General features: G+C 45.6%; 1 protein-coding gene across 1 annotated transcript; it reads right to left on the reverse strand.

Annotated features, from left to right (window-relative positions):
- Positions 1 to 1,328: 1,328 nt before the first annotated feature.
- Positions 1,329 to 22,410, reverse strand: FCN3 (ficolin 3). Its single transcript, XM_061596478.1, is given in 9 exon segments — positions 1,329 to 1,696; positions 3,832 to 3,966; positions 6,135 to 6,181; positions 6,183 to 6,262; positions 7,349 to 7,476; positions 8,733 to 8,768; positions 9,898 to 9,942; positions 16,343 to 16,465; positions 22,290 to 22,410. Coding segments are annotated over 9 exon segments (927 nt in total). The 5' UTR covers positions 22,381 to 22,410; the 3' UTR covers positions 1,329 to 1,454.
- Positions 22,411 to 24,000: the final 1,590 nt, after the last annotated feature.

Here is a 24,000-nt window from a genome sequence, read left to right on the forward strand (position 1 = left end):
CAGGTGTTTCGTTACAGCATCCCTATAGTTACTAGTAAACAAATAACAACCCATTTTCTAGATTGGGAACAGGGCTGGGGTAGCTAGATGCAGAAGAGGGCAGGGCCCCTGCAAAAGAGGGAATTTTAACAGGAGCACCGGAGAGGCTTAGTGCCTGTCAGAATCAAACAATGCCCTCATTTGTGCAAATGCTAAGCTGAACAATGGCTTAGCACGAATGAGCAAACATGTGGGCTCCTGGAGAAGAGACTTTGCTCTTTCTGGCCATTTTGCTGCTTACTGTGCTAGTCCATGGTTTGGCTTAACATGTTGTCCAAATCTTTAACTCTCCCAGACAAACAATATGCTGTAAGCCATGGAACAAGCCTTGGTTACAGCTCGTGGTTTGTGTGGACAGTGGTAAACAATGAGCTCAGGTTCAAACAATAAGCTAAGCCAAACTATGGTTCCGCTCATCACAGTGCAGCAGCAATAACAACCCAGGAAAAGTAAAACAGCCACCAGCTCCTCTCTAGGACCCCACATTTGCTAGCACTTGATAAGCCATGGTTTGCCATAGCATGGCATGTGAATCAGGCCTCTATGTGAATGGGATTTACTCACTCACTCCCCACCATTATTTGGTGTTTTCAAAAAATCAATAAGGAGATAATGTGGATAGTAAAGTTAATCAGAAACACGGGAAACTTCTCTCTACCACCCGGCACTGTAGCTCAGTTACCTTGTCAGAATAAATTAAGATTCTGACAGTGACACACATGCACAAACCTGAGTTAGGCATTGGAAATACAGCTGTGTTTGGCATCTGAAATCCAAAACGGAGGAAAGGAATACAGTGGAATCCTAAACTATGTACTGCTTCAGGGCTAAGAATGATCCAGGTCCAGTTCCAGGCCACAAATCTGGGCCTCCTAAGAGACAGCGTTAAGAACCAGGAGCACTCTCAGTGGTCTCCTTCTAGAAGAAACCAAACCAAGGCCCCATCTGCACTATACATTTAAAGCAGGATCTAATCATACCACTTCAAACATTAACGGCTTCCCTCCAAGAATCCTGGGAAGGGTAATTTGTGAAGGTTGCTGAGAGTTCCCAGAGTGGTTTAACAGTCAATCCTTCTTCCCATGGAACTCTGGGAAGTGCAGCTCTGTTTGTTTTGCAGCTCTGGGGATTTGTTTGTTTTAAGGGTCTTATGTATTTATAATATAAATTTTATATGTATGTTTTTAATGTGTTTTAACTCGCTTGGAGAGCTTTGGGTAACCAGTGACTAACAAGTCTAATAACAACAACAAACAACAACAATAATAAATCCTCTTTCTGGACTCCATTTAATTGCTTGAAAGGATTTTGGAAGAAGGACAATCCCTTACGCACAATGAAAATACACACATAGCTGCTTGATTTTGTTTTATTCATTTCTTTTGTTTGCCTTCTAGGCCCCCAGTGGGATCTGCTTAGCGTATCTTCATCTCTGTGCGCTTGTAGGAGGTGCCAACTCCCTTGCCACTTTCCCAGTCAATGCCATAGTTCTGCCTTTTCCGATCGCCAATGGGGTAGCCTCCGTTCAGGTTGGAGAGATAGCAGTCTAAATACCACCAAGCTCCATACACAATGACAGCACAGTTCCGAGTCCCACTGTCATTGTCACTGTCATAGGTGGAAAAAGGGTGCCCACTGTGGGCGGTCATGGAGTCACCTGCAAAGCAGAAAGATGTGGGGTAAGAATGCCTTTTTTCTTTGTCTTTTCTTTTTTCCCTGCACATTAAATCCAACCTTCCCTCACAGCATCATTGCCTCTAGGTCTGAGGGAGCCTTGATCAAAGCGACCTCTTCTACGTCGATAGGCCCTGGTGGGCTCACCTGCTTGAGAGCAGCAGCAGCCCTTGGATCAGCACAGAGCGACAGTTGGGTGTGAAAGTGACCATTTTAATTTCCCCCAATGCCCCCAATGCAGTATTGCTCCAGGGCATTGTGGGAAATTTGGCTGGGCACTGTAGGCCCAAGGGGATAAGGGGTGGCCAGATGCCAGTGATGAGTCCTGTCACGGGTGGCAAACCTGACAGCTACCCCCAGTAGGGTTGCCAGGTTCATGGCCTAATGATCCTGTATCTTTAGGAGAAGAGAAAGTCAGCCAAGTGCAGGTGTTCTTGCAACACCGTAATGGGAAAAACCACAAGGTGGAATTCTCCCTTCCCCCGGCACGACTTTTAAAGATACAGAAGAGGTATGTATCTTTAAAAGTCGTGCAGGGGGAAGGGAGAATTCCACCTTGTGGTTTATCCCATTACGGTGTTGCAAGAACACCTGCACTTGGCTGACTTTCTCTTCTCCTAAAGATACAGGATCAGTCTCAGGCCAGGAACCTGGCAACCCTAGAGAGGGAGGATGCTACCATGACCTGGGGGAGGTGGCTCTCATTTTCTACAGCACACAGGGAGGCTTTTTCATACAGGTGAAAGAGAGAAATAAATCAATGGAAACAGTATGGGGAGGAGGGGGGGGGAGGGGGGGGGGAGGGGGGAGAAGAGAGATATAATTGACCTTTTGGGGAGAAGCTGTGGGTGGGAAAGAGAGAGATTTCGGGGGTGAGAGATATTGTCACCCTTTTGTGGAGGGAAAATAAGGAGGGACTGGGGAGATTATGTGTTCCTGGAGAGGAAAACTCTAGGGAGGAAAACTGTGGCAGGGAGAAGTTGTGGACCTCGGGGTAAACTGAGGCAGGCAGCCGTGAGATGGTATCATCTTGGAGAGGGAAACAGAGGCAGGCAGGGAGAGGGGGGTTGGCGAGCAGACCAACCAGGCACCCCCTCCTATTTAAAAAAAAAGGACACAAGGAGATAACTTTGCCATTCCCAGAAGATTAACAGAAAAATATATAAGTATTGGAACACACACATCATGTCTTCATGCCACTTTAAGCCATAGTTAAGCTTAACTATGTTTTAAAGGTGAACGTACATAGGGCAAAAATCACAGACCCTTTGCTCCTCCCTGCTCCTGCCGCGCTGCCAGAAACTAAGCCATGGTTTGGCTTAGTGTTACATCTGAACCTGGGCTTATGGTTTATTCCCCACCTCACAAACAAACCGCAAGCAGGAAGCCAAGAACAAACCTTGGTTACAGCTCATAGTCTGTTTGGAGAGAGACAAGCCGTAAGCCCGGGTTCAGACTATGGCTTAGCTCACGACGGTGCAGAAGCAGGGAAGGGAGGAGCAAAGTCCTCACATAAGAACATAAGAAGAACCTTGCTGGATCAGGCCTGTGGCCCATCTAGTCCAACATCCTGTTCTCACAGTGGCCAACCAGATGCCTGTGGGAAACCCACAAGCAGGACCTGCAAGCAACAGTGCTCTCCCCTCCTGCAGGTTCTAGCAACTGGCATTTAGAAGCTTAATGCCTCCGCCAGTAGAGGCAGAACATAACCAGTGTGGCTAGTAGCCACTGATAGCCTTCTCCTCCATGAATTTGTCTAATCCTGTTTTAAAGCCATCCAAATCGGTGGCAGTCACTGCCTCTTGTAGGAGCAAATTTACACCAGGATGCTGCACCTTTAAGCCATAATTAAGAACAAGAGTTTAATGCAGCAGTGGGGGTGGGACCTATGTCCTGTGGGCTTACATAGGTCACCTGACAGCCCTCTGCATTTGGCCCACAAGACAATTTTGGGCAAACCACGCCCACCTGCAGGTCACCCAATATTATGTCAGGCACAGAAATTTGTTATCTCTGACCTAAGCGATAAGTCCCTCTGGCCAGATCCACTTCCCCAACACTGGTTTAAGTGACGTGCGAACCTGCCCATAGAATGAAAGCTGGTTTTAAGTCCCTCACCTGCAGAGCCAGCCAGGAATGGCCCCAAGACAAGCTGGTACTTCTCCTCTTCTCCCCTGAGCTGGAAGGACTGATAATGAGCAAAAGTTTTGCTGTCATCAAAGTCCACCAAGTCCACACGGAGCTGGTGCTCCCCTAAAGGAAAGAGGGCAGAAATTCAGCATCACTAAAAAGGTGAGTCTGGCTAGAAGAGGAAAGAACAAAGAATCACGTGGTGCTTTAAAAACTAAAGCATGAGACATATCTACAAAGTGAGGTATGGAGCACCTGCATCCAAGGGTGGTTGGTGCCCATGTAGGGTGGAAGGCAGGGAGGCCAAAAGAAGGTGAAGCCAGAGCCAATGATGGACAGAGCCTACCTGTCTGTCCAGTTTTGCATTCTGGTTCTAGTTTCACCCCCATCCTCCTCCCTGCTGAGTTCTACAAGGGCAACACTGAGACTGAGGAGGAAGTTGACAGCCAGGACCACCCCCTGGATTGGATGGAAGTAAGAAGGCAGGCAGGTGGGGGCTGGCTGAGGACAGACTGAAGTTGGTAGGGCAGTGCCCCATTCGCCCTAGACGCCCAGCCTCCACTGCCTGCACCACAGCAGCTTGGGAGGGGGATAGCACCACCAACCACCACCTCCTACTATGGCCAGGTGGGTAGGAGTGGCAGCCGTGATGGTCAGACAATTGTCTGGCCAGCCAGTTGAAGCAGGCAGCCAGTTGGCCCTGCAAGCAGCAGATGAGAGCATGCAGTCCACTCCCCCCCCCCCAGTTCTGTCGCCCGAGCCGTGTTGCTCAGCGTGGCTCATGACAGGCCAGCCCTGGCTGCAGGCCAGGCTCTTTATATTTACACCAGGTCTAGCCAATCCAGAGGCTTCTTATTGCTTGCCAACTGCAGCAGTTGGTATTGTATACTCCTATTCCTCCATGGCCGGAATTGGGTCTCTGACATCCGAACACAGTGGCTTGCTAAGCAAAGTTCCAGCTTCAGACATTGGAGGTTCCTAGCTTAAACCCTGGAGTCCCTGATAATGTATTAATAATCATTTGAGCAATCCTAGGTTATAAATAGGCGACATCATCCCCCCCCCCGGTTTGGTTATTGTTATACAGCAGGGGCGGGGAAATGCAGCCCCCCAGGCTTCTTTGTATGGCCCTCAGGACTCTACTCAGGACATGCTTCCCCAGGTGACACCCCATCATTGGCCGTCCTCTGCACTTTCCTCTAATGATTTTACATGGCTGAACTATGTCCTAGAAACATGATAATACCATCCTTTTCTGGACTATTGCTCTAGCGCAAGTTTTACATGTGATGTCTTCCTATGCTCTGTATTGAGTTGTCACTCTCTATTTTTCCTTTTTGTTTTGTTTATAATGCTATGGTCATCTGTATCTTTGGGTGCATGTGTATGTTTTACTGTAGCACGGTACTTCTATGTTTGCTTTATAATAAAGTTTTGAAAATCTTTTTAAAAAACAAAACATGATAATACCTCTTGTTTGCCTTGATGGACAGTAGTATGTGCCTGGCTACACCACTTTGGCCACATCGATCCTTGGTATGTGGCCCCTGGAAGATTCCCCACAAGCGCATATGGCCCTCAGGCTGCAAAAAGGTTCCCCATCTCTCTTATACTAAAAACAGCTCCCTGGGTGTCCTAATGTTTTGAACTTGGGGCTGTTATCAGAGGAACTGCTGATGGCAGTCCCTAGTTCATAGATGCTACATAAATAGGATGCTGCAACAAGTGAATCCAATATGATTATTGCGATGGAGGAAAATTACAGCTCTCTTTTGCCTCCTTGAGGCTCACAACAGCATAGCAGGTCCTTGTTATAGGCCTGGAAACAACCAAGGCTACGTACACACGTTTAAAGCGCATGACTCCGCCTCTCGGCAAAAAAGAATCCTGGGAACTGTAGTTTACCCCAGGGCTGTGGAGTCAGAGTCATGGAGTCAGAGTCGGGAGCAATTTTGGGAGGAGTCGGAGTCGGAGTCGGTAGCAATGTACTGACTCCGACTTCCAAATAAATTTTGATTGACAAGAAGCAATTTTGGGTGTAGTTGGAGTCAGAGTCAGACAATAGAAAAATAGAGCAGTCGGAGTCGGACAGTAGAAAAATAGAGGAGTCGGAGTCAGAGTTGAAGGTTTGGTGTACCGACTCCACAGCCCTGGTTTACCCATCACAGAGCTACAATTCCCAGCACCCATAAAAACTGCAGTTTCCAGGATTCTGTGGGGGAAGTAATGTGTGGTAGTATGGTGTGGATGCAGTCCACGTTTTTTCAGATCAAAGCACTGGGTTTGGTTACCCTCTCGTGTGAGATGATGAATGTTCTCATTGCCCAGCCAGAATTCTGAGCTGGTTCCCAAAGCCTTTCTTGTAGTCATTCCAGGTGCGGTAGAAATCGACAGACCCATCCAATCGTCTCTGAAACACCTGAGAAAGACATATGGATACAAAGTGAAATATCTATTTGGCACTGGTTAGGCCTCATCCTGAGTACTGTGTCCAATTCTGGACACCACACTTTAAGAAGAATGCAGACAAACTGGAACGGGTTCAGAGGAGGGCACCGAGGATGATCAGTGGACTGGAAACAAAGCCCTATAAAGAGAGACTGAAAGAACTGGGCATGCTTAGCCTTGAGAAGAGAAGACTGAGGGGAGATATGATAGCACTTGTCAAGTACTTAAAAGGTTGTCACACAGAGGAGGGCCAGGATCTCTTCTCAACCACCCAGAGCACAGGACGCGGAATAATGGGCTCATGTTGTAGGAAGCCAGATTTCAACTGAATATCAGGAAAAACTTCCTGTTAGAGTGGTATGACAATGGAACCAATTACCTAGGGAGGAGGTGGTGGGCTCTCCAGCACTGGAGGCATTCAAGAGGCAGCTGGACAGCCACCTGTTGGGTATGCTTTAATTTGGATTCCTGCATTGAGCAGGGGGTTGGACTCGATGGCCTTATAGGCCCCTTCCACCTCCTTGATTCTATAATTCTATGATAGTAAAGTGTGAACCATAAGTAATTTTGTTTCTATTTCACTCAGTCACTCAAATCCAGCTTTTTGAGGGCTGGGCAGGGGGGCTGTATGGCCTTCTAGATGGTGTTGGACTACAGTTTCCATCATCCCTGAGTAGGAATCAGTGAATCAGTCAAATTTGGTTTCTCTCAGTTTTTCACTCTTAAGTTCAGTTCTCCATATTTCCACATCAGTTTGTGATTTATTTTTTTAAAAGCCCTCATTAAAATTTATCAGCATTTTAGTGTGACATTTGCTTTTTGCAAAGTAATTTCCCCCAAACACTGCATTTTTGTATGTCAGCCTTTTTTACTATACGGAACAGGTGGATTCTTTCCATTTCAGCCTTAGGTGAAATGAAAATAATTCACCATGCCAAATCCTAAAGATCTGCACAATACCAATAAGGTGAGATCTAACCCAGTGGGGGCAAAAATCCCCATGACAATGTATTGCATAGTAAGATTGTCCCGCCTTCTTCTCGAATCAGCCACTCACCAGCCAGCCCCCTCCGTCAGTATCCATGTCACAGAAGACCCTCAGTGGCTGGCAGTCTGGCAGGTAGATGGTGTACCAGCCACTCAGGAATTCCCCCTTGCTCAACAGCTCCTTGCAGTTCCTCAGCCCTGGGAGTATATGCCCAATGATAACAGGTATCACAAAGGCAATGGAGGTGGGAAATGTAGCAAGCAAGGAACCCCATTTTTTTAAACAGCTGTTCTGGTACCACAGATTCCATTTATTTTTATTTAATTTATATAACACTTAATGCCAAAATGGGCTTCTAAGTGGTTTACAAGCATAAAAACCAGTGAAACGACAATTAAAATATAAAAATCCGTAAATAAAATACACAATAAAACAATCTGTTTAAGTTAGGGGGGAGGGGTTAGCCTAGAAATGTTCTGACAATCCCTAACACAGATTCCAATTGCCATTCCACATTTTAAACTGGCCCTTGGGTAAAGCTGCCATCCTTTTATCTCGTTTATACTATATTTTATAACTAGTTCTACATTTATAAGGCATGCAAATCTTCATTCACTGGGGTTTTCGAAGCATTTGGAAGCAGCCTCGGCTTTGCCTAATGATGTTGATATTTTATCAGCAGCTCAGCCATGAAAAGGGAATGTTAGACCTTCTATAATGAATGAATGAATGAAAAGCTGTGGAATTTCAAAGTCTGCATATGCCTTTGAAGAAAGGGGGATCCTTTGAGGCTCTAAAAACTCATAATTGGCTAAGCAGTTAGAGGGTTGTATTCAGCTAAGTCTTGCTCAGAGTAGACCCACTGAAATAAATGAACCTAAGTTAGTCCTGACTATTCTCTTCAATGGGTCTACTCTGAGTAGGATGAGCATTGAATGCCACCCAGTAGGTGTAGGCCAGGTGTAGCCAATGTGTCCTCCAGATGTTGCTGGACTACAATTCCCCTCATCCCTGACCACTGGCATGCTAGTTGGGATTCATGGGAGTTGTAGTTTAACAATGTCTGGAGCATACTATGCTGCTTATCTGTGGTCCAGGACTTGGAGGCAGATTGTGGACAGTGTAGATACAGTAGGTGTATTTAAACATCCGAGAGTCAGTGTGGTATAATGGTGAGGGTGTTGGACTATGACCTGGGAGAACAGGGTTCAAATCCCTACTCAGACATAAAGCTCACTGGGTGACCTTAGGCCAGTCACTGTCTCTCAGCCTAACCTACCTCACAAGGTTGTTTTGAGGATAAAATGGGGAGAAGAGAACCATGTACACCACTTTGAGCTCCTGGGAGGAAAGGTGGTATATACACGCAATAAATAAATAAATATTATTATATAGTTTAGTCGCTAGATGGCAGATGGCACATTTCCTGGAAAAAAGCAAGAAAGAAGCTCACCATTTTGACAGAGAGATGGAAGATCACTTGGATCACCTGGTATTTAAAGAAACCAAACACATTACTAAGCAAATCATCACAATAGTGCAGAGGCATATCTCAGAAAAATGCCTTAGACATGATTCCAAAATCCACAGTTGGGTAATACCTTTATCAGGACCAACCAAATTGTCACAAAATTGTGGGATGCTTCCTTGGGATTGACTGTTAAACCACTTTGAAAATTGTAACAACTCTCTGTTCAAACTACAGTTCCCAGTATTCTTGGGGGGGGGGACCATGACTGCTTAAAGTGGCATGACACTGCTTTAAATGCATAGTTCAGATGGGGCCTAAAAATAACATCTCATGTATTTAATGAAGTGGCCTCTGGCCAGTGAAACCTTAGGTCACAGTAACATGGGTAGGTCAAGCTCCACTTAAAGAATTCCCAGGAGCAGACCACCATGCCATATCACATATCAAAAACCTTTTGAAAATTCCCTTAGTTTCAAAAGAGGGTTGTTATATGGTGGGTCAGGGGGAACTGCTCTTCATGAAACACAACCCCAAGGTCTCAACTAGCTGTGAAGTTCTTTGGAACCCTGCCACACAGGGTTTTGCACACATGCCATACATTTAAAGCACATTTTCCCACCCAAAAAAGAATCCTGGGAACTATAGTTTACCCCTAATTGAGCTACAATTTCCAGCACCCTTAATAAACTACATTTCCCAGGATTCTTTGGGGTGGAAATGTGCTTTAAAGGTATGATGTGTGCGCAGCCCCAGTGTTTCTCCAGTCTAAACATACATCCACACCATACATTCATTCTGTTATTTCACTTTAAATAGCCATGGCTTCCCCCAAAGAATGCGAGAAGTATAGGTAGCGAGAGTTGTTAGGAGGCTCCCTATTTCTTTCATAGAGCTGTCATTCTCAGAGTTCTCTGGGAAGAGGGATTGACTGTTAAAACAACTCAGTGAATTGTAGCTCTGAGGGGGACTAGGGGTCTCCTAACAATTCTCAGCATCCTTCACAAATTACATTTCCCAGGATTCTTTGGGGGACACCAGGACTGCTTACAGTGGAATAATACTGAAATAAATGTATGGTGTGAATATGGTCCAACACAGCTAACCCTCTGGAATTCTTCCCCAGAGGAAAAAATACTTGTATTATTACCTGGTTCCCCTTTCGGCCCTTGTTTCCCAGGTGATCCTGTGTCTCCTGGAAGAAAGGCAAAAAAACCACAAACCCCTGTGAGGGCACTGTGATTTGAAAGGTCAGGGACAAGACAGAAGAGGAAGCAGCCACAGGAGACTGAGGGGTGGAGGCGGGAAAACATAACTCAGCAAGTTCCGTCCCTGGCATCTTCACTTCAGTGGCCAGGTGATGGGAAAGAGAACTGCTGCCAGTCAGAGTAGACAGTGCTAGGCTGGATAAATAATCTGCCTTGGTATCTTGTTAATAAACCGTATATCCTAAAGACACCACAGTCTCCGCTGACCTTCTTTCCAAGGATACCAAACCCTGAGTAAGCACAGGCACCCCTGGAAGTTTCGCACTGCTCGGAGATTGGGGTGGCGCACAACAATATAATATATTGCCCCCAATCTTATGTAGCTAGTCAGAGATGGGAAAAAATAAATCCTCTAGGTGTTTCTGGACTACAGCTCCCATCATTCCCAAGCATTGGCCATGCTGGCTAGGACTGATGGGAGCTGGAGCCCAACGACATCTGTACGGCTGCAAATGCCCTATGCTAAATTATACTATAACCAGGAGGAGAAGATACCCCCCCATAAATAGCACCCTCTTTCCAAAAAGCGTTATGACAGGTCTATTTATTTTATCTTTTTATATTTATTTTATTCACTCTTTATTAAGTTGAATTGCAGGGCCGGAGGCCAACGCAAATAATACAGTAAAAGTACAATACAAACATGATATAACTACAGTAAATTTATAATCAAACAGGGGAAATTAAAAACGTGCCTAGATGACATTTGTTGTGGCGGTGTAATTTGTCCGAAGTTTTCTGGCTGCTATTATAAAAAGGGATACATTATAAGTTACTTCTCGGGTATGATCAGCCATTAAGAAAATAATTTTTTCATCGGGTGAGATAAGCCAGGGAATGTCTAGCCATTTCTTAAGGAATCTAGATCTAGGTTGGGTATATATTGGGCAATAGAGCAATACATGAGGGAGGTCCTCCAATGTAGGAGAACCACAGACGCAAAACCTTTGATCGTTGGGGACACCGGCTAATCGACCTTCCCTATCGGCATTTGGAAGGGAAAAAAAGCGTAAGGCAGTAAAAGCCTGTCTAAGAGCAGAGGGTATAGGTTGTGTGAGATACGAAGCGCATTGAGGAATGAATTTAAAGCGCCAGAACCAAGGAGAAACCTTTGAGTTGGTAAGAGTTAGCATATCTAATTTCAGGGAGTGAAGAAATATACGTTCAGGTAAAGATTTGTTGTTTAGGACTGAGTTAAACTCCGATGCTGAGAGATGGTATGTGGATAACAAGTTATTTAGCTTAGAGCCCCATAGGGCAAAGGCAAAAGAATGATTAAGGCATAACTGGAGTAGTACCCTAGACTGAGGCTCTTTGGGAGATCTTAGAAACTTCAAAAGAGTGAAATGTATATGTGCTATAAGGGGAGGGGAGCCAGTCTCTGCTCGTGTCATTGCTGCTGAGGTACCCATCGGGAGAGATAGTAAGCGCCTGAGAAAACTGTTTTGTATAGTTTCTAGGGCTTTAACAGTGTGGTTATCCCAACCCCATACAGAGGCTCCATATAAGATCTGTGGGATCACCTTGGCATTATAAATTTTTAATGCTGGGTGGATCTGATTGCCACCCATAGTGCGAAAAGTTTTTAGAATTGACCCTGCTGTCTTAGACGCAAGCAGTTTAGTATATTGTCGATGGTATTGCCAAGAGAGGGTGTCCGAGAAGTATATTCCTAGATATTTGAATTCACGATATTGCTCTAGCTGGTGTTCAGCTATATGCCGACGATGGCCTTGGAATTTCTTCCCAAATACTAAAACTTTTGTTTTAGCGTAGTTTATGTTCAGATTTTCCTTTGAACAATAGGTCTGTAGAGATCTCAACAGCTTTCTAAGTCCGATAGGGACTAGGGAAAGAAGGACCATGTCATCGGCGTAAAGAAGTGTCGAGACTTTCCTTTGGCCAATAGAAGGGGGAAAAAATTGAGGTCCTGATAAGAAAGGGATAATATCATTTAAAAACAGGTTAAAAAGCAGGGGAGCTAACAAGCAACCTTGCTTGACACCTCTCTCTACCGCGATCGGGTCGGTGAGGGCTCCAGAAAAGGGAATTCTTACCAGAGCAAATGTATTGACATATAAAATACGAATTAAATATAGAAGGCGTGGGTCAATGTTCAGTTTGTGCAACTTGTGCCACAGAGCGTTCCTGTCAATCGAATCGAACGCTGCGGCCAGGTCAACAAATGCTGCGTATAGATGTCGGGTGGGGCCGGCGATGGACTGTTTAGCCAAAAAATGGAGGGTTAGGCAGTGATCAATCGGGGAGGAACCTTTACAAAAGCCTACTTGCTCTGGGTGAATGATCTGTTGTGCCAGAACCCAGTCTTCTAATTTAATTAAAAGAAATTTGGCGTAGAGTTTGGAAACTACGTTCAGCAGGCTGATTGGGCGAAAGTTGGCAGGGTTAGAGGGATCACCCTTTTTGTAAATAGGGATGATGATGTTACATCTCCAGCCCTCGGGGATTACACCAGTGTCATTTATTTTAGTAAATAAGCGGGCCAAAAATGGGGCCCACCAGTCGGAGAATTGTTTAATGACCTCTGGTAGGAGAAAATCTTCACCCGGGGCTTTTCCATTTTTTAATGAGTCGATCAGTGATTTTATTTCTTGGATTGAAACAGGGGGCCATGGCGGCAAATTCTTGATTTCTGACATTGGGAGAATATTGTGTGGAGACGAGATTGAGGAATAAAGGTTTTGAAAGTGAGCTTGCCAGGTTGAAATCGAGATTAAGTCGGGTTTAAGAATATTGCTCAGCCCTTGTCCCGACTTTACTAAAGTCCAGAACTGACGTTCTTGGTTCTCATTTATCGACTTTATTAAAAGATTCCAACGAGATTCAGCAAAGGCTAGTTTCTTTTCCTTCAAAAAGGCTCTGCAAGAGGCCTTCTTTAGTTTGAAGGCCATAAGAGATTGGGGGGACGGGAACTTGATTGACCACAGAAGAGATTTTTTAAGGATTTTTTTGGCCTCTCTACAGTCTTGATCAAACCATTGGCTCGGTTGGAATTTACTGGAAGGAGTGTTATTTTTATTGATCATATAAGGCCTAAGTAAAGATAGAACAGATTGAAATGCCAATAAAGGGTCTTGAATTTCGTTCAAAACGTCATACCGAATTAATTGGAGTGTGTCACTCTCCAGTAGATGAGCGACTGATTTGCACCTCCTGTCTGACCAAAAGACTCTTTTTTCAGGGGCAACTGGCTTTGTGGACAAAGGATATATCGGGCTACTCTTAGGAGCCTTAAGTCTAAGTGACAGCGGGAAGTGGTCGCTCTCAGTCCTTAAATTGACTTTGAAGTCTACAATATCTTTTAGCATCAGCTGAGAGACCAATATATAGTCAATCACACTAGAGCCACGTGGTGTCCAATAGGTGAAGGAGCCTGAGGATTGGTCATATATAGAGCCATTTAGTATTTCCAGAAGGTGTGCTGATACGAGTTCGATTAGTAAGGAGCCTTGCTTGTTCGACTTTAGGTCTTGTATTGAGTTATGGGAGGGCAGGTTTTGAATGAGGGGGGCTTGATTAGAGGAGTTGATATTAAGCTGCCAGGAGTTGCCTATTCTGGCGTTAAAGTCCCCGCATAAAATGATTCTGTCATTTGGGAACTGAGTTTCTATGTAAGAGAGAGCTTCATCCATCCTAACCCAGAGATCAGTAAAGTCATGTAGCGGAGATAGATAAATGTTAATGCAGATCATGGGGCCGCAGCTTATGCCCTTTATCCTAAGGGCCAGCATAAAGGTTGGAAGTTTTAGTGGAAGCTGAGCGGTTGTCACTGCCAAGGAACTAGTGACGAAAATTGTAAGGCCCCCACTGGGGCGGCCTTGCTTAGTGTTCTTGGTCGCTGAGATTGAAAAGGGTACGTAATCTGGTAGGATCATTTTGTCTGGGGAAGTGATCCAGGTTTCCTGCAGGCAGATGATCATAAATTTATTTAGATATTCTTTAAAATCAATGTCATAACATTTATTCTCCCAGCCGGTAATGTTCCAGGACAAAATAGTTATGGGTCATATAGAGGTGATTTCATCAAAGTAAGTGGGCTGTACCACACAACCATTTTTCCTTGATGGTCCTGGAGGGGGTTGTACTTGTGGGTCAAGATTGTTCATCACAGGGGCCAGGGGGGGAGACCCTCTTTCCTCTGGGTCCAGGAATCACATTTTTGTCCAAAACCCAGGGGAGTCAATTTTTGCCCGTTTAGCTAGCTCATAGGAGGAGAAATTTTTGGGAATAAGGCCTTCTGAAGGTGGGATAGGAGGGAATTCATGCAAAATCTTCTGCTCCATTTGTTGATGAGGGGGCTGATAGGGAAGGAAAACGGTCTCCAAATTAAACTTTGGGTCCCCAGGAGTACTGGTATTAGGAGCTTGTCCGGGATCTAGGATTTTAATTTGTGGCTCCTTAATGGCGGAGGGGATAATGTTCGGTGATGGTAGATGGGATGGACTGCTTTTCTTGAGTGAGATAAGACAGATTTTCAATTGTTCTAAGCGGTCTATTATCTCATTCTGGTTGGAGACCGGTAGGGAGCTATAGGTTTCTATAAGCAGTTGCTCTTCTGGAGTAAATAGGTTCAGAGGGGCCTGCGGGGGAAGAGGTAGATTTAATAGCGAAAGACCTTTAGAGATCTGTGTCATTGAGGGGAAAACAGAAATGAGGGAAACTAAGGGTTTGTGAGTCGAGGGATTAAACAGTGAGGGAATGTGGGATCTGGAATTTGAGGGACTACTAATTAAAGGTTTAGGAGCTATTCTATTTTCAAAATATCTATGGAGGGTTATTCCCTGATCGGCTAATAATGGTCTGATAGACAAAAATTTGCGGAGTAAGTTACGGGAAGAAAATTGAATTAATGCACGTGCCTTATAGCCGTTGTAGAATAAATATTTAACATTAGATATATCTGTTATAAAGACAGTTTTGCTCTAAATAAATTGTAAAAATGTTGAATCCGTTCTGATTGAGAAAGTAATCCAGGCGGTTTCGGGTAGTTTTCAAATATTAGGTGAAAGGGGTTCAAAACTAAGTTCCATTGATTAACCTTATTGATGGAGATCCTTTTGGGTTTTGACAGTGCTTCAGCCCACGGGTCTTGCGGAAAATCAGTGAATGTGTTTGCCTGCTTCTGAAAGGAAAGTGATAAATCAAAAGCGTCCAGAGTTGGGGGAAAATGTTCAATCGACGGGCAATTATGTTGTTCAAAAGAGATGGTATCTACATTGGGCGCTTTCTTAAAAATATTCAATGGCTCTTTAATGTGGTGGAGTGGAGGCTTCGCATTTCCCCCCCTTTTTCCCTTTTTCTCCTTTGTTTTCCCAATAGACCTTGTGGTTGCACTGCCCTCCAAGAGGGCAAATAACTTATTAAAGTTCATTTTTCTCCCGGGTGAATGTTTATAATTCTTCACATTGCCAGATTTCTTTTTCTTAGGTAGTGGCGGTAGGTAGGCAGTGATGTCGTTTTAATTTCCTGGGTTTTACTCTATGCTTATTGTTTCCCAATTTCCCTTGTTTGCTGTATCTTTTTATAAGACAATGCTTATATGGCTTTTTTTTACAAGCTCCAAATGTTTCACACAAAAAAGAAACAAAAACACACAAGGATAAATCATAATGCAATATCACATGTAAAGGCAGCACTTTCTTCTCAGTAGCTAACGCACAGCCTCTCCTTTCATGCTGATTGGCTACTAGGGATGTGTGTTGTAATGGACTTGTGTGGTAGGGAGAGCAAGGAAGATGAGGGAAAGTGGAATAGGGGCGTACCTGTGAGGGTGTATGGTGTGACTATCACAAGGGGACCCTGCACTTCTGAATTTGCCACTACACTAGTCTCTGTAACCCTTTCCCCCCCCTCCATAACAACAGGTTCAAGGGAAGGGAATTTAGATCAGGAAAATTGCACAGGGAGACACAATTACATCACTCCTCCCCCAGTGCTGCTCCTCCAATCTAAACTGGAACCAGCAGAGTCGGCTTTACAGCTGAAAACAAAGCAAGACTGGTATTCAATGCTAGTCCAACTTAGAGCAGACTCATTGAAGTTGACAGACTACCTTAGGTTCATTCATTTCTGGGGGTCTATTCTCTGTAGAACTTAGCTGGATACAATCCAAGATGTCAGGAGATCTAATGACTTCACATTTGGACCCTTAATGTAATTTATGCAACTCTTCTGTATTCACAGGTATCATTCAGCCCAGGCATCCACATGGAAATTGGGCTCGAATCATCAAAGAGGCCATGCCCATTGCAGAAAGACACAGCCATTCCACCAGGGTGTGACCCACCCACCCCATCACTTTCATACCTTTTAGGCCAGGCAGACCAGGTGCCCCTTTTTCTCCAGGAGTCCCTGCAGCTCCAGAAAAGCCAGGGCATCCCTGCAAGATGGCAAGCTTCTCATCACCAGAAAGACCCACAATCTTCACCTCTGCGTGAAATGAAAAGAAACAGAGCATTTCACATTAATCTCAATGTCCATCTGAGATTAGATCTTACCTCAGGCCTGGGGGCCACATGCAACCCTCCAGGTTTCTTTATCTCTCAGCCCTCAGGAGTCAGGACTCTTCCCCAGGCCACACCCCATCCCAAGCAGCACCCCTCGCTAGCCCTGCTTTTGCACTCTCGTTTGTGTGCGTTTGCTGGGATGGAAGGTGCCCTTGAACTCTGATCACATTCCTTGATTGCCTGGATGGAGGGGCGCGTCAGTGTGAACCAATTAGCATGCTGTACTAGAGTAATATATGCATTTATTTCTCTGCTTACTTTTCCCACTGGCCCTGCCCACCACTGGCATGTGGCCCCTGGAAAGTTGCCCAGGAGAGAATGTGGCCCTCGAGCTGAAAAGTGTTCCCCACCCCTGACCTATCTGGTTGTCAGCCACAGCCCCATCAGAGCTGCCATGCCGTTTCATCATAAGTGTACTTACTCAGAAATGGCTCACAACATTTGATGCAACTTACATTCCCACAAATTGCGCATCAGAAGACCATAGCCCAGGGGTGGCTACTTATGGATGACATGACACTCACAGCTCTCTCCTCCAACAGAGGTTTACAGTCAAGGGGCACAAGAGGAATAGCCAGAGGGCAGCTACTGCTCCTACTCCTCATATCTGCCACTTCAGGTGGTCGCCTTGCTATGCCTAACAGTAGAGTTGGCCCTTCCACAGCCTTAAGAGTGTCACAGTTCAAAGGGTAGCACAACTTCATGGAGGAGAATAAAAATCAAGAGGGAAAGGATAACCCAACTCTGGTGTACTTGGTAAACATGTTTTTTTAAAAAAGAAAGAAAACAAAGACAGGGCATAAATTAAAAAATAGTAATAAGTGGCACCTGTAACAAAATGTTGCAGTGTATCCCCGATCTGCAAAGAGGTGTACTTCTGTTCAGAGCTCAAGAAAACTTTATAGTGTTGTTCAGGCTTCTTGTGGGAGTGGGTGGCGAAATCTCAGGAATGGAGAAACGAAAACAGATGTCTTTTTCCTTTCCCAGCCCCTGAGGCTTTCCCTTCGAAATAGCACCGAGGGCTCAGATTGTGGCTGGCTGCCAGCCCCAAACCTGGGCATTTTCTTGCTATATACTAGCGTGGGGAGTTCTGATCAGTTGGAAAAGGTGACCCTCCCCCCTCCTTCCTTCATCTTGAAACATCCCCGAATAATTCAGAGAAGGGAGTTATTTAACCTCACAGCTCACAACTCTTGACTCAGGGTACTTACCACAAGCTATTTGGGCAGGGCTGGAAAATGTTCGGTCCTCCAAATGTTGCTGGACTACAATCCCCATCATCCCTGCCACACTGATTTGGGCTGATGGGAATTGTAGCCCAAATCTGGATGGCCAAAGGCTTCCCAGCCCTGTATTAAGGGCTTGGGCAAGCTAAGTACTTCTCTCTCTCCCCACTGCCCCATCTCATCTGATATCTCAACTTTTTGTACATTTCAGAAATGCAAAGGTTCTCATCAGATCATTTGGGGGGTTTTCCCCCTAAAAAACAAACAAACAATAATTTACAAAGGTACAGTGTATACTTCTGTGACTCCAGAGATTTCCCCCCTCCTCCAAGTGTGTAGAAAGAAACAATTACCTTATTTTTGTCTGGTCCTGCTTTGCTTCTAAATTGAGAGGCACTGAATCACCCAAGTTTGCTGTTAGAGAGCCTGACAGTAGCCAATGACCTATGCACATGCACACATTGCAGCTGAGAGTCTTTCATTGCTATTGGTTCAATGTTTGGGCACTAAAATGGAAGTGTAGGAAAACAGCAAAGTTCCGGATTTTGCCACACTGCAGGCCTCTCTCTCTTTTGCACCATCCCCACTCGAGTCTTGCCATAGGCTTCATGTATCATGCTGGCTCTCTATGATGTCGGTTGCCAGGTCGGAACCATCCAAAAACCTGAGAAAATGGGGGCGGGCCCTAGTGACGTCATGGGGCGGGCCCTAGTGATGTCATGGGGCAGGCCCTAGTGACATCACGGGACGGGCCCTAGTGACGTCATGGGGCGGGCCCTAGTGACATCATGGGGCGGGCCCTAGTGACATCATGAAGCATGATACATTGTATCAACCACGCGTGCGTGCAGCATACCATTCAAAAAAAAATTTCTGATTGGAAATTAAAATAGAAATCTTACCTAAAAGAGGTCCAGCTGAAGTGACAAGGTCATTCCTTCTCACCATCTTAGGGAGTATGGATGGAAAATGGAAATGGAATGCCTTCAAGTCGATCCCGACTTATGGTGACCCTATGAATAGGGTTTTCATGGTAAGAGGTATTCAGAGGTGGTTTACCATTGCCTTCCTCTGACTTTGGACACATATACTTTGGACACATAATGAGAAGACATGATTCATTAGAAAAGACAATAATACTGGGAAAAACAGAAGGGAGTAGAAAAAGAGGAAGACCAAACAAGAGATGGATTGATTCCATAAAGGAAGCCACAGACCTGAACTTGCAAGATCTGAACAGGGTGGTTTATGACAGATGCTATTGGGGTCGCTGATTCATAGGATCACCATAAGTTGAAATTGACTTGAAGGCACACTAACAACAACAACTGAATTAAAGATACAAAAGAGGAAAGTGGAAGGTGTTTTATTTTATTTTTTACAGCCTGGAGAAGTGGTAAGAGGTAAAGTCAGGAATGAATGCATTTTTTTAATGAACAAGATAGCATGTTGAACTATCTTGTAAAAATGAACTAAGAGTGCTTGCAGCAGCTATGCTAATGCAGAATGAGCCAGTTGTTATCTGCATGGTGCTATGAAGTCAGTTGTATGTTAACTGTATGCTCATGCAACAGATGGTATAGCACAGTGGGGAGGACAGCCTGGCTGGGAGTCCAGAGTCTATGAGTTCAAATCCCCGCTCGTGTCTCCTGGATGTCAAGGGCCAGCTAAAGATCACCCCCACAGTGAGTGGCTCAGGGGTTATGTGCCCTGCCACCTGTGGGCAAGGTGCATAGTCGCAAGGAGCCGTTTCCCCCAGCTGGCAGTTGCAGACAAGGAAGGGACTGGCTTGTGCAGCTGTGGCAAGCTGAGCAGGCCCTAGCCAGGTGGGGAGTACTAGCCTTAGATGGTAAACTGCCTCTGAATACCGCTTACCATGAAATCCCTATTCATAGGGTAGCCATAAGTCGGAATCGACTTGAAGGCAGTCCATTTCCATTTCCATGCATATAATTAAACAGATGTAGTCAAGTTTTTGGACTTTATTGTGATTGCTGGCCAAGCAGGATAGGGCTCATGGGAGTTTTAGTACAATATCTGGAGGATGCTACTTTGGCTGCCTTTGGGATAATAGATGGCAGCCTTAAGTCTGAAATGGTGTTTGGAATTCTGTAGAGACCAGCCAGTACACATTATGTCATAAGGCCAATTCTTAACCATTTGGCTGTGGCAGTTACCTGAAATTACTCTTTCGTGGGCTCTCACAAACACCACCAAGCTTTTCTTTTAAAACAGACCAGCTTGTTTAAGTACATACAAAGAATAAAAAAGAAAGTCAACTGACAAGAACAAGACACTTTTTTTCTAAGCAAAATTGATCAAAGAAAAAAAGTATGCTTGTGTGTGTGCCTGTGCGTTTGTGTGTAACACACACACACACACACACACACACTTACATGTAGCATAGAATCACAGAGCTAGAAGGGGCCTTTTAGTCCTTCTAGTCTAAGCCCCTGCTGGAAGTCCAAAACCCAGAACAAGATCAGGTCTGTTCGCTTAAATTGCCACATTAGAGACTTAATGAAACAACACGAGTCAGTTTAATGGGAACTTTCCCACAACAGGGTGACCATATGCTTAGATCTGATAGACCTGAAGCAGCTGACAATTTAGGGCAGACTTCCCCAGCTTGGTGCCCTCCAGATGTTAGCTGGTGGCAGCTGTATGCCCAAAGATATCTGGAAGGCACCAGGTTGGGGAAGGCTGCTTTGGGGAGATGGGAAATGTGCAGAAAAATGGAACAATGGCACACATTCCTATTTGTTGTCATTTCAATCTCACTCCCACATCCTGTCAAGAAAAGACAATCACATGATGATTCTGTCCGTTTCCAGCAGTGCAATTATCCAGAGGAAATAGTAAGAAACTGAGGATTAGGGCCAAACTCTCTCTTTCTCTCTCCAGCCTCTCTCTCTTTCTCTCTCTCTCTCTCTCCAGCATCTCTCTCTTTCTCCAGCATCTCTCTCTTTCTCTCTCTCTCCAGCATCTCTCTCTTTCTCTTTCTCCAGCATCTCTGTCTTTCTCCAGCATCTCTCTCTTTCTCTCTCTCTCCAGCATCTCTCTCTTTCTCCAGCATCTCTCTCTTTCTCTCTCTTTCTCCAGCATCTCTCTCTTTCTCTCTTTCTCCAGCATCTCTCTCTTTCTCTCTTTCTCCAGCATCTCTCTCTTTCTCTTTCTCCAGCATCTCTCTCTTTCTCCAGCATCTCTCTCTTTCTCTCTCCAGCATCTCTCTCTTTCTCTCTCCAGCATCTCTCTCTTTCTCTCTCTCTCCAGCATCTCTCTCTTTCTCCAGCATCTCTCTCTTTCTCCAGCATCTCTCTCTTTCTCTCTCTCTCTCCAGCATCTCTCTCTCTCTCCAGCATCTCTCTCTTTCTCTCTCTCTCTCCAGCATCTCTCTCTTTCTCCAGCATCTCTCTCTTTCTCTCTCTCTCTCTCTCTAGCCTCTCTCTCTCTCTCTCTCTCCAGCCTGCCACCCACAGCAGCAGTGGATGCCGGATGGGGCCAGCTCCTTCTTAGCCCCGAGGATGCCCGGCCGTGTGCTGTGGGCGCTGCTGGGCGGCAGCGGCCGCGATGCCCCCCCCCAGCCAGAGACGCTGCAGCGGCGGTCGCCGCCGCCACTGCCGAGCTCCATCGCGGCCACTCCCGCCCAGCGGCGCCCACAGCAGGAGGGAGAATGACAGCGCCACGCTTGCCCAACCGGCCTTTTAAGCAGCGCCCGCCTCGCGCGCCCAGGGCCAGCCCCTCGTTGCTGCTCCCGCACGCCCCTGTCCAAGACAGGCTGCACCTCTGGCCTTGGCCGCAGGGCATCTCTGGGCACGTGCAGAGTGTCCTGGCCTCGCCGCCTGGGAGGCAGAGCCCGGCCCCGGCGGCACCAGCTCTCCCTGCCTCAATGACAAAGGGCAGGAAGGCGGCCAGCCACACCCATCACGCATGCGCGTCAATCACGCATGCGTGGCTGAGGGGGCCAGTGAAAAGCTGGAGATCATCCAGTTTAAGCAAAGTATTGCCGGAGGCCGGAGACAGCCCCCTTTTCCCTGAAACTCCGGCAGAAAACCGGAGACCTGGCAACCCTACGATGTGGATGGGCAGGGATGCTGGTGCGTTGAGGCTGCAGGGCATGGAAGTGCACCAGGCATGTATCTGGCTCTCAGTCAGCCATCTGGGATCCACAAAACTCCAGACTTTGTAGCAGTAGGACTTTTTAGATAAAGCTGTTTTGCAAGGGGGACAGGGACATGTGATGGCTACCCATTTGGTATCATCTGTTCCCTGGGAAGAGGGATGGATTGTTAAACCATTCTGAGAATTGTAGCTCTGTGATGGGGAATAAGGGTCTCTTAACAATTCTCAGCACCCTTAACAGACAACAGTTCCCAGGATTTTGGAATGGAAGTCATAATTGTTTAAGTGGTATGTTGTTGTTATGTGCCTCCAAGTCGACTACGACTTATGGCGACCCTATGCTTTAAATGTATAGTGCAGATTGGGTCTCACTGTCTGGAAAGAAAAGACTCTTCTTACCTGGGCATGTGTGGGGCTTATCAGTTGCCTCTATCCAGGTAGGAAAACAGAGCAAAGCTGCAAAAACCCTGCAAAGTAGGTCCAAATGCATCTCTTCTTTGTTCCTCTTTGCAACTGACTCTTCTCCCTGTCTTGCTCTCTCTATATATTCTTGCTGGGAACAATGAAATCACACAAGGAGGCGGGGCAAGGATCGTCTTCCGGTAAGACACTTATCTGAAAGCTCCTGTAGTTACTAGGACTTTGCATTAAATACGTGCTCTTATCTATCACATCCGTGAATTCTGAGCCTTTTATACGCAAGCTGCTTGCTAGCCCCAGAAGGCTATAGTTAAAAGCAATAAAGAGAGGCAGTAGAGTAAACAGAAGCCTCATACATCTGGGCTAATAGCCACCATTAACCTGGGTAACTGCTGCAGTATATGCAACTCATGCAAGAGCAATTACTCTGCTCCCTCTCAAAGTGTCTCGGCCTTGAGGCCAAGCTTGTATAAAGACACAGATAAACAACGTAACTCACACGGGAGCGAAGGGTGCAAGTGCCTCAGTGTCATATGTTAAGCAACGGCTCAAATAAGTAAAACGACGTTAGCAACTGAGAGAGGCGAAGAGCCTGTCATGGAGAACGGAAAAGGCTTAAACAAATGGCAACCCAAGATAACTAATTATTTCCCACGAATGCAGGATGCAGTGTATCCCCTTCAAACCACACAGTATTCTCAGGCTAAGGACCCTTTACCAGCAGTGGCACATGAATGGTCACTAGGGAAATCTCTTGCTGTTAATAGCCATACAGAGAATGCTGCCAAAGCCACAGCTCCAAGTTTAGCCGAGGAGCTGCGAGATGCTGGTTTTAATTGCTCATTTAACTCCTTCAACTCACTTTACGATATACCTCCTTCAGAGACCGTCACCATCGATTCATTTCATGAGCAGTTCAGTGAAAACTGCTCCACCATCAAGTCCCTTGGAGCCTTTGAATCATCCTCTCCAGTAGCTGATGTTACTGACGTTCATAAAGGAATGGACCCAGATGGGCATCATATTATCCTGCAGGAACTGAAACTAATTAAATCCTTTATTAATGAAACTAACAGCCTTCTAACCACCCTGGTGAAGTCCTGGGGGTCACAATTTGCATGTGGCCCCCCGAAGCACCCAGCTCCTGTAGCGGCGGGTCCTGGCTCTCTAGAGCAGCTGGAGCCTGTAAAAGAAACAGCTAACAATAAAAAAGGAAGAAAAAGAACAAACGGCAGCAGCCCAAGGTTGCTTCTTGTGGGAGGGAAAAGATAAGACAAACAAAGAATGGCAAGAAATCCAAGAACTATAAAAATACAGAAACTTTAGCAACTAAAAAAAGAAAGATGAACTTTAAACCATTATTCAAACTTCTCGGACCACAAGGACCGGATTCCTCCATGGAAGTGTATGCGCCGACATTGTCAACCAAACAAAACATCCAGCAGAAAGCATCTCCTACACATTCCACAGGAGTCTCATCCAGCAAACTTATATCTGGGGAAGAGAGTGCTATTATAGCGTCGGCACAAATGAACAAAAAGACAGTATCTGCTAAAATGCAGCCTCGTCCCTGGAATCTGGTCTTACAGCCTGGAAAATTGGTATTATCTTATAATTCCAGGACTTCTAGAAGCTGGCCCACTTTCCCAAGTATAACCTTCCTGGACAAATGCTTTGCCCAGTCTCTACA

This window comes from Rhineura floridana, chromosome 15, assembly GCF_030035675.1.
Source record: "Rhineura floridana isolate rRhiFlo1 chromosome 15, rRhiFlo1.hap2, whole genome shotgun sequence".
In the NCBI taxonomy this organism is placed as follows: Eukaryota; Metazoa; Chordata; class Lepidosauria; order Squamata; family Rhineuridae; genus Rhineura; species Rhineura floridana.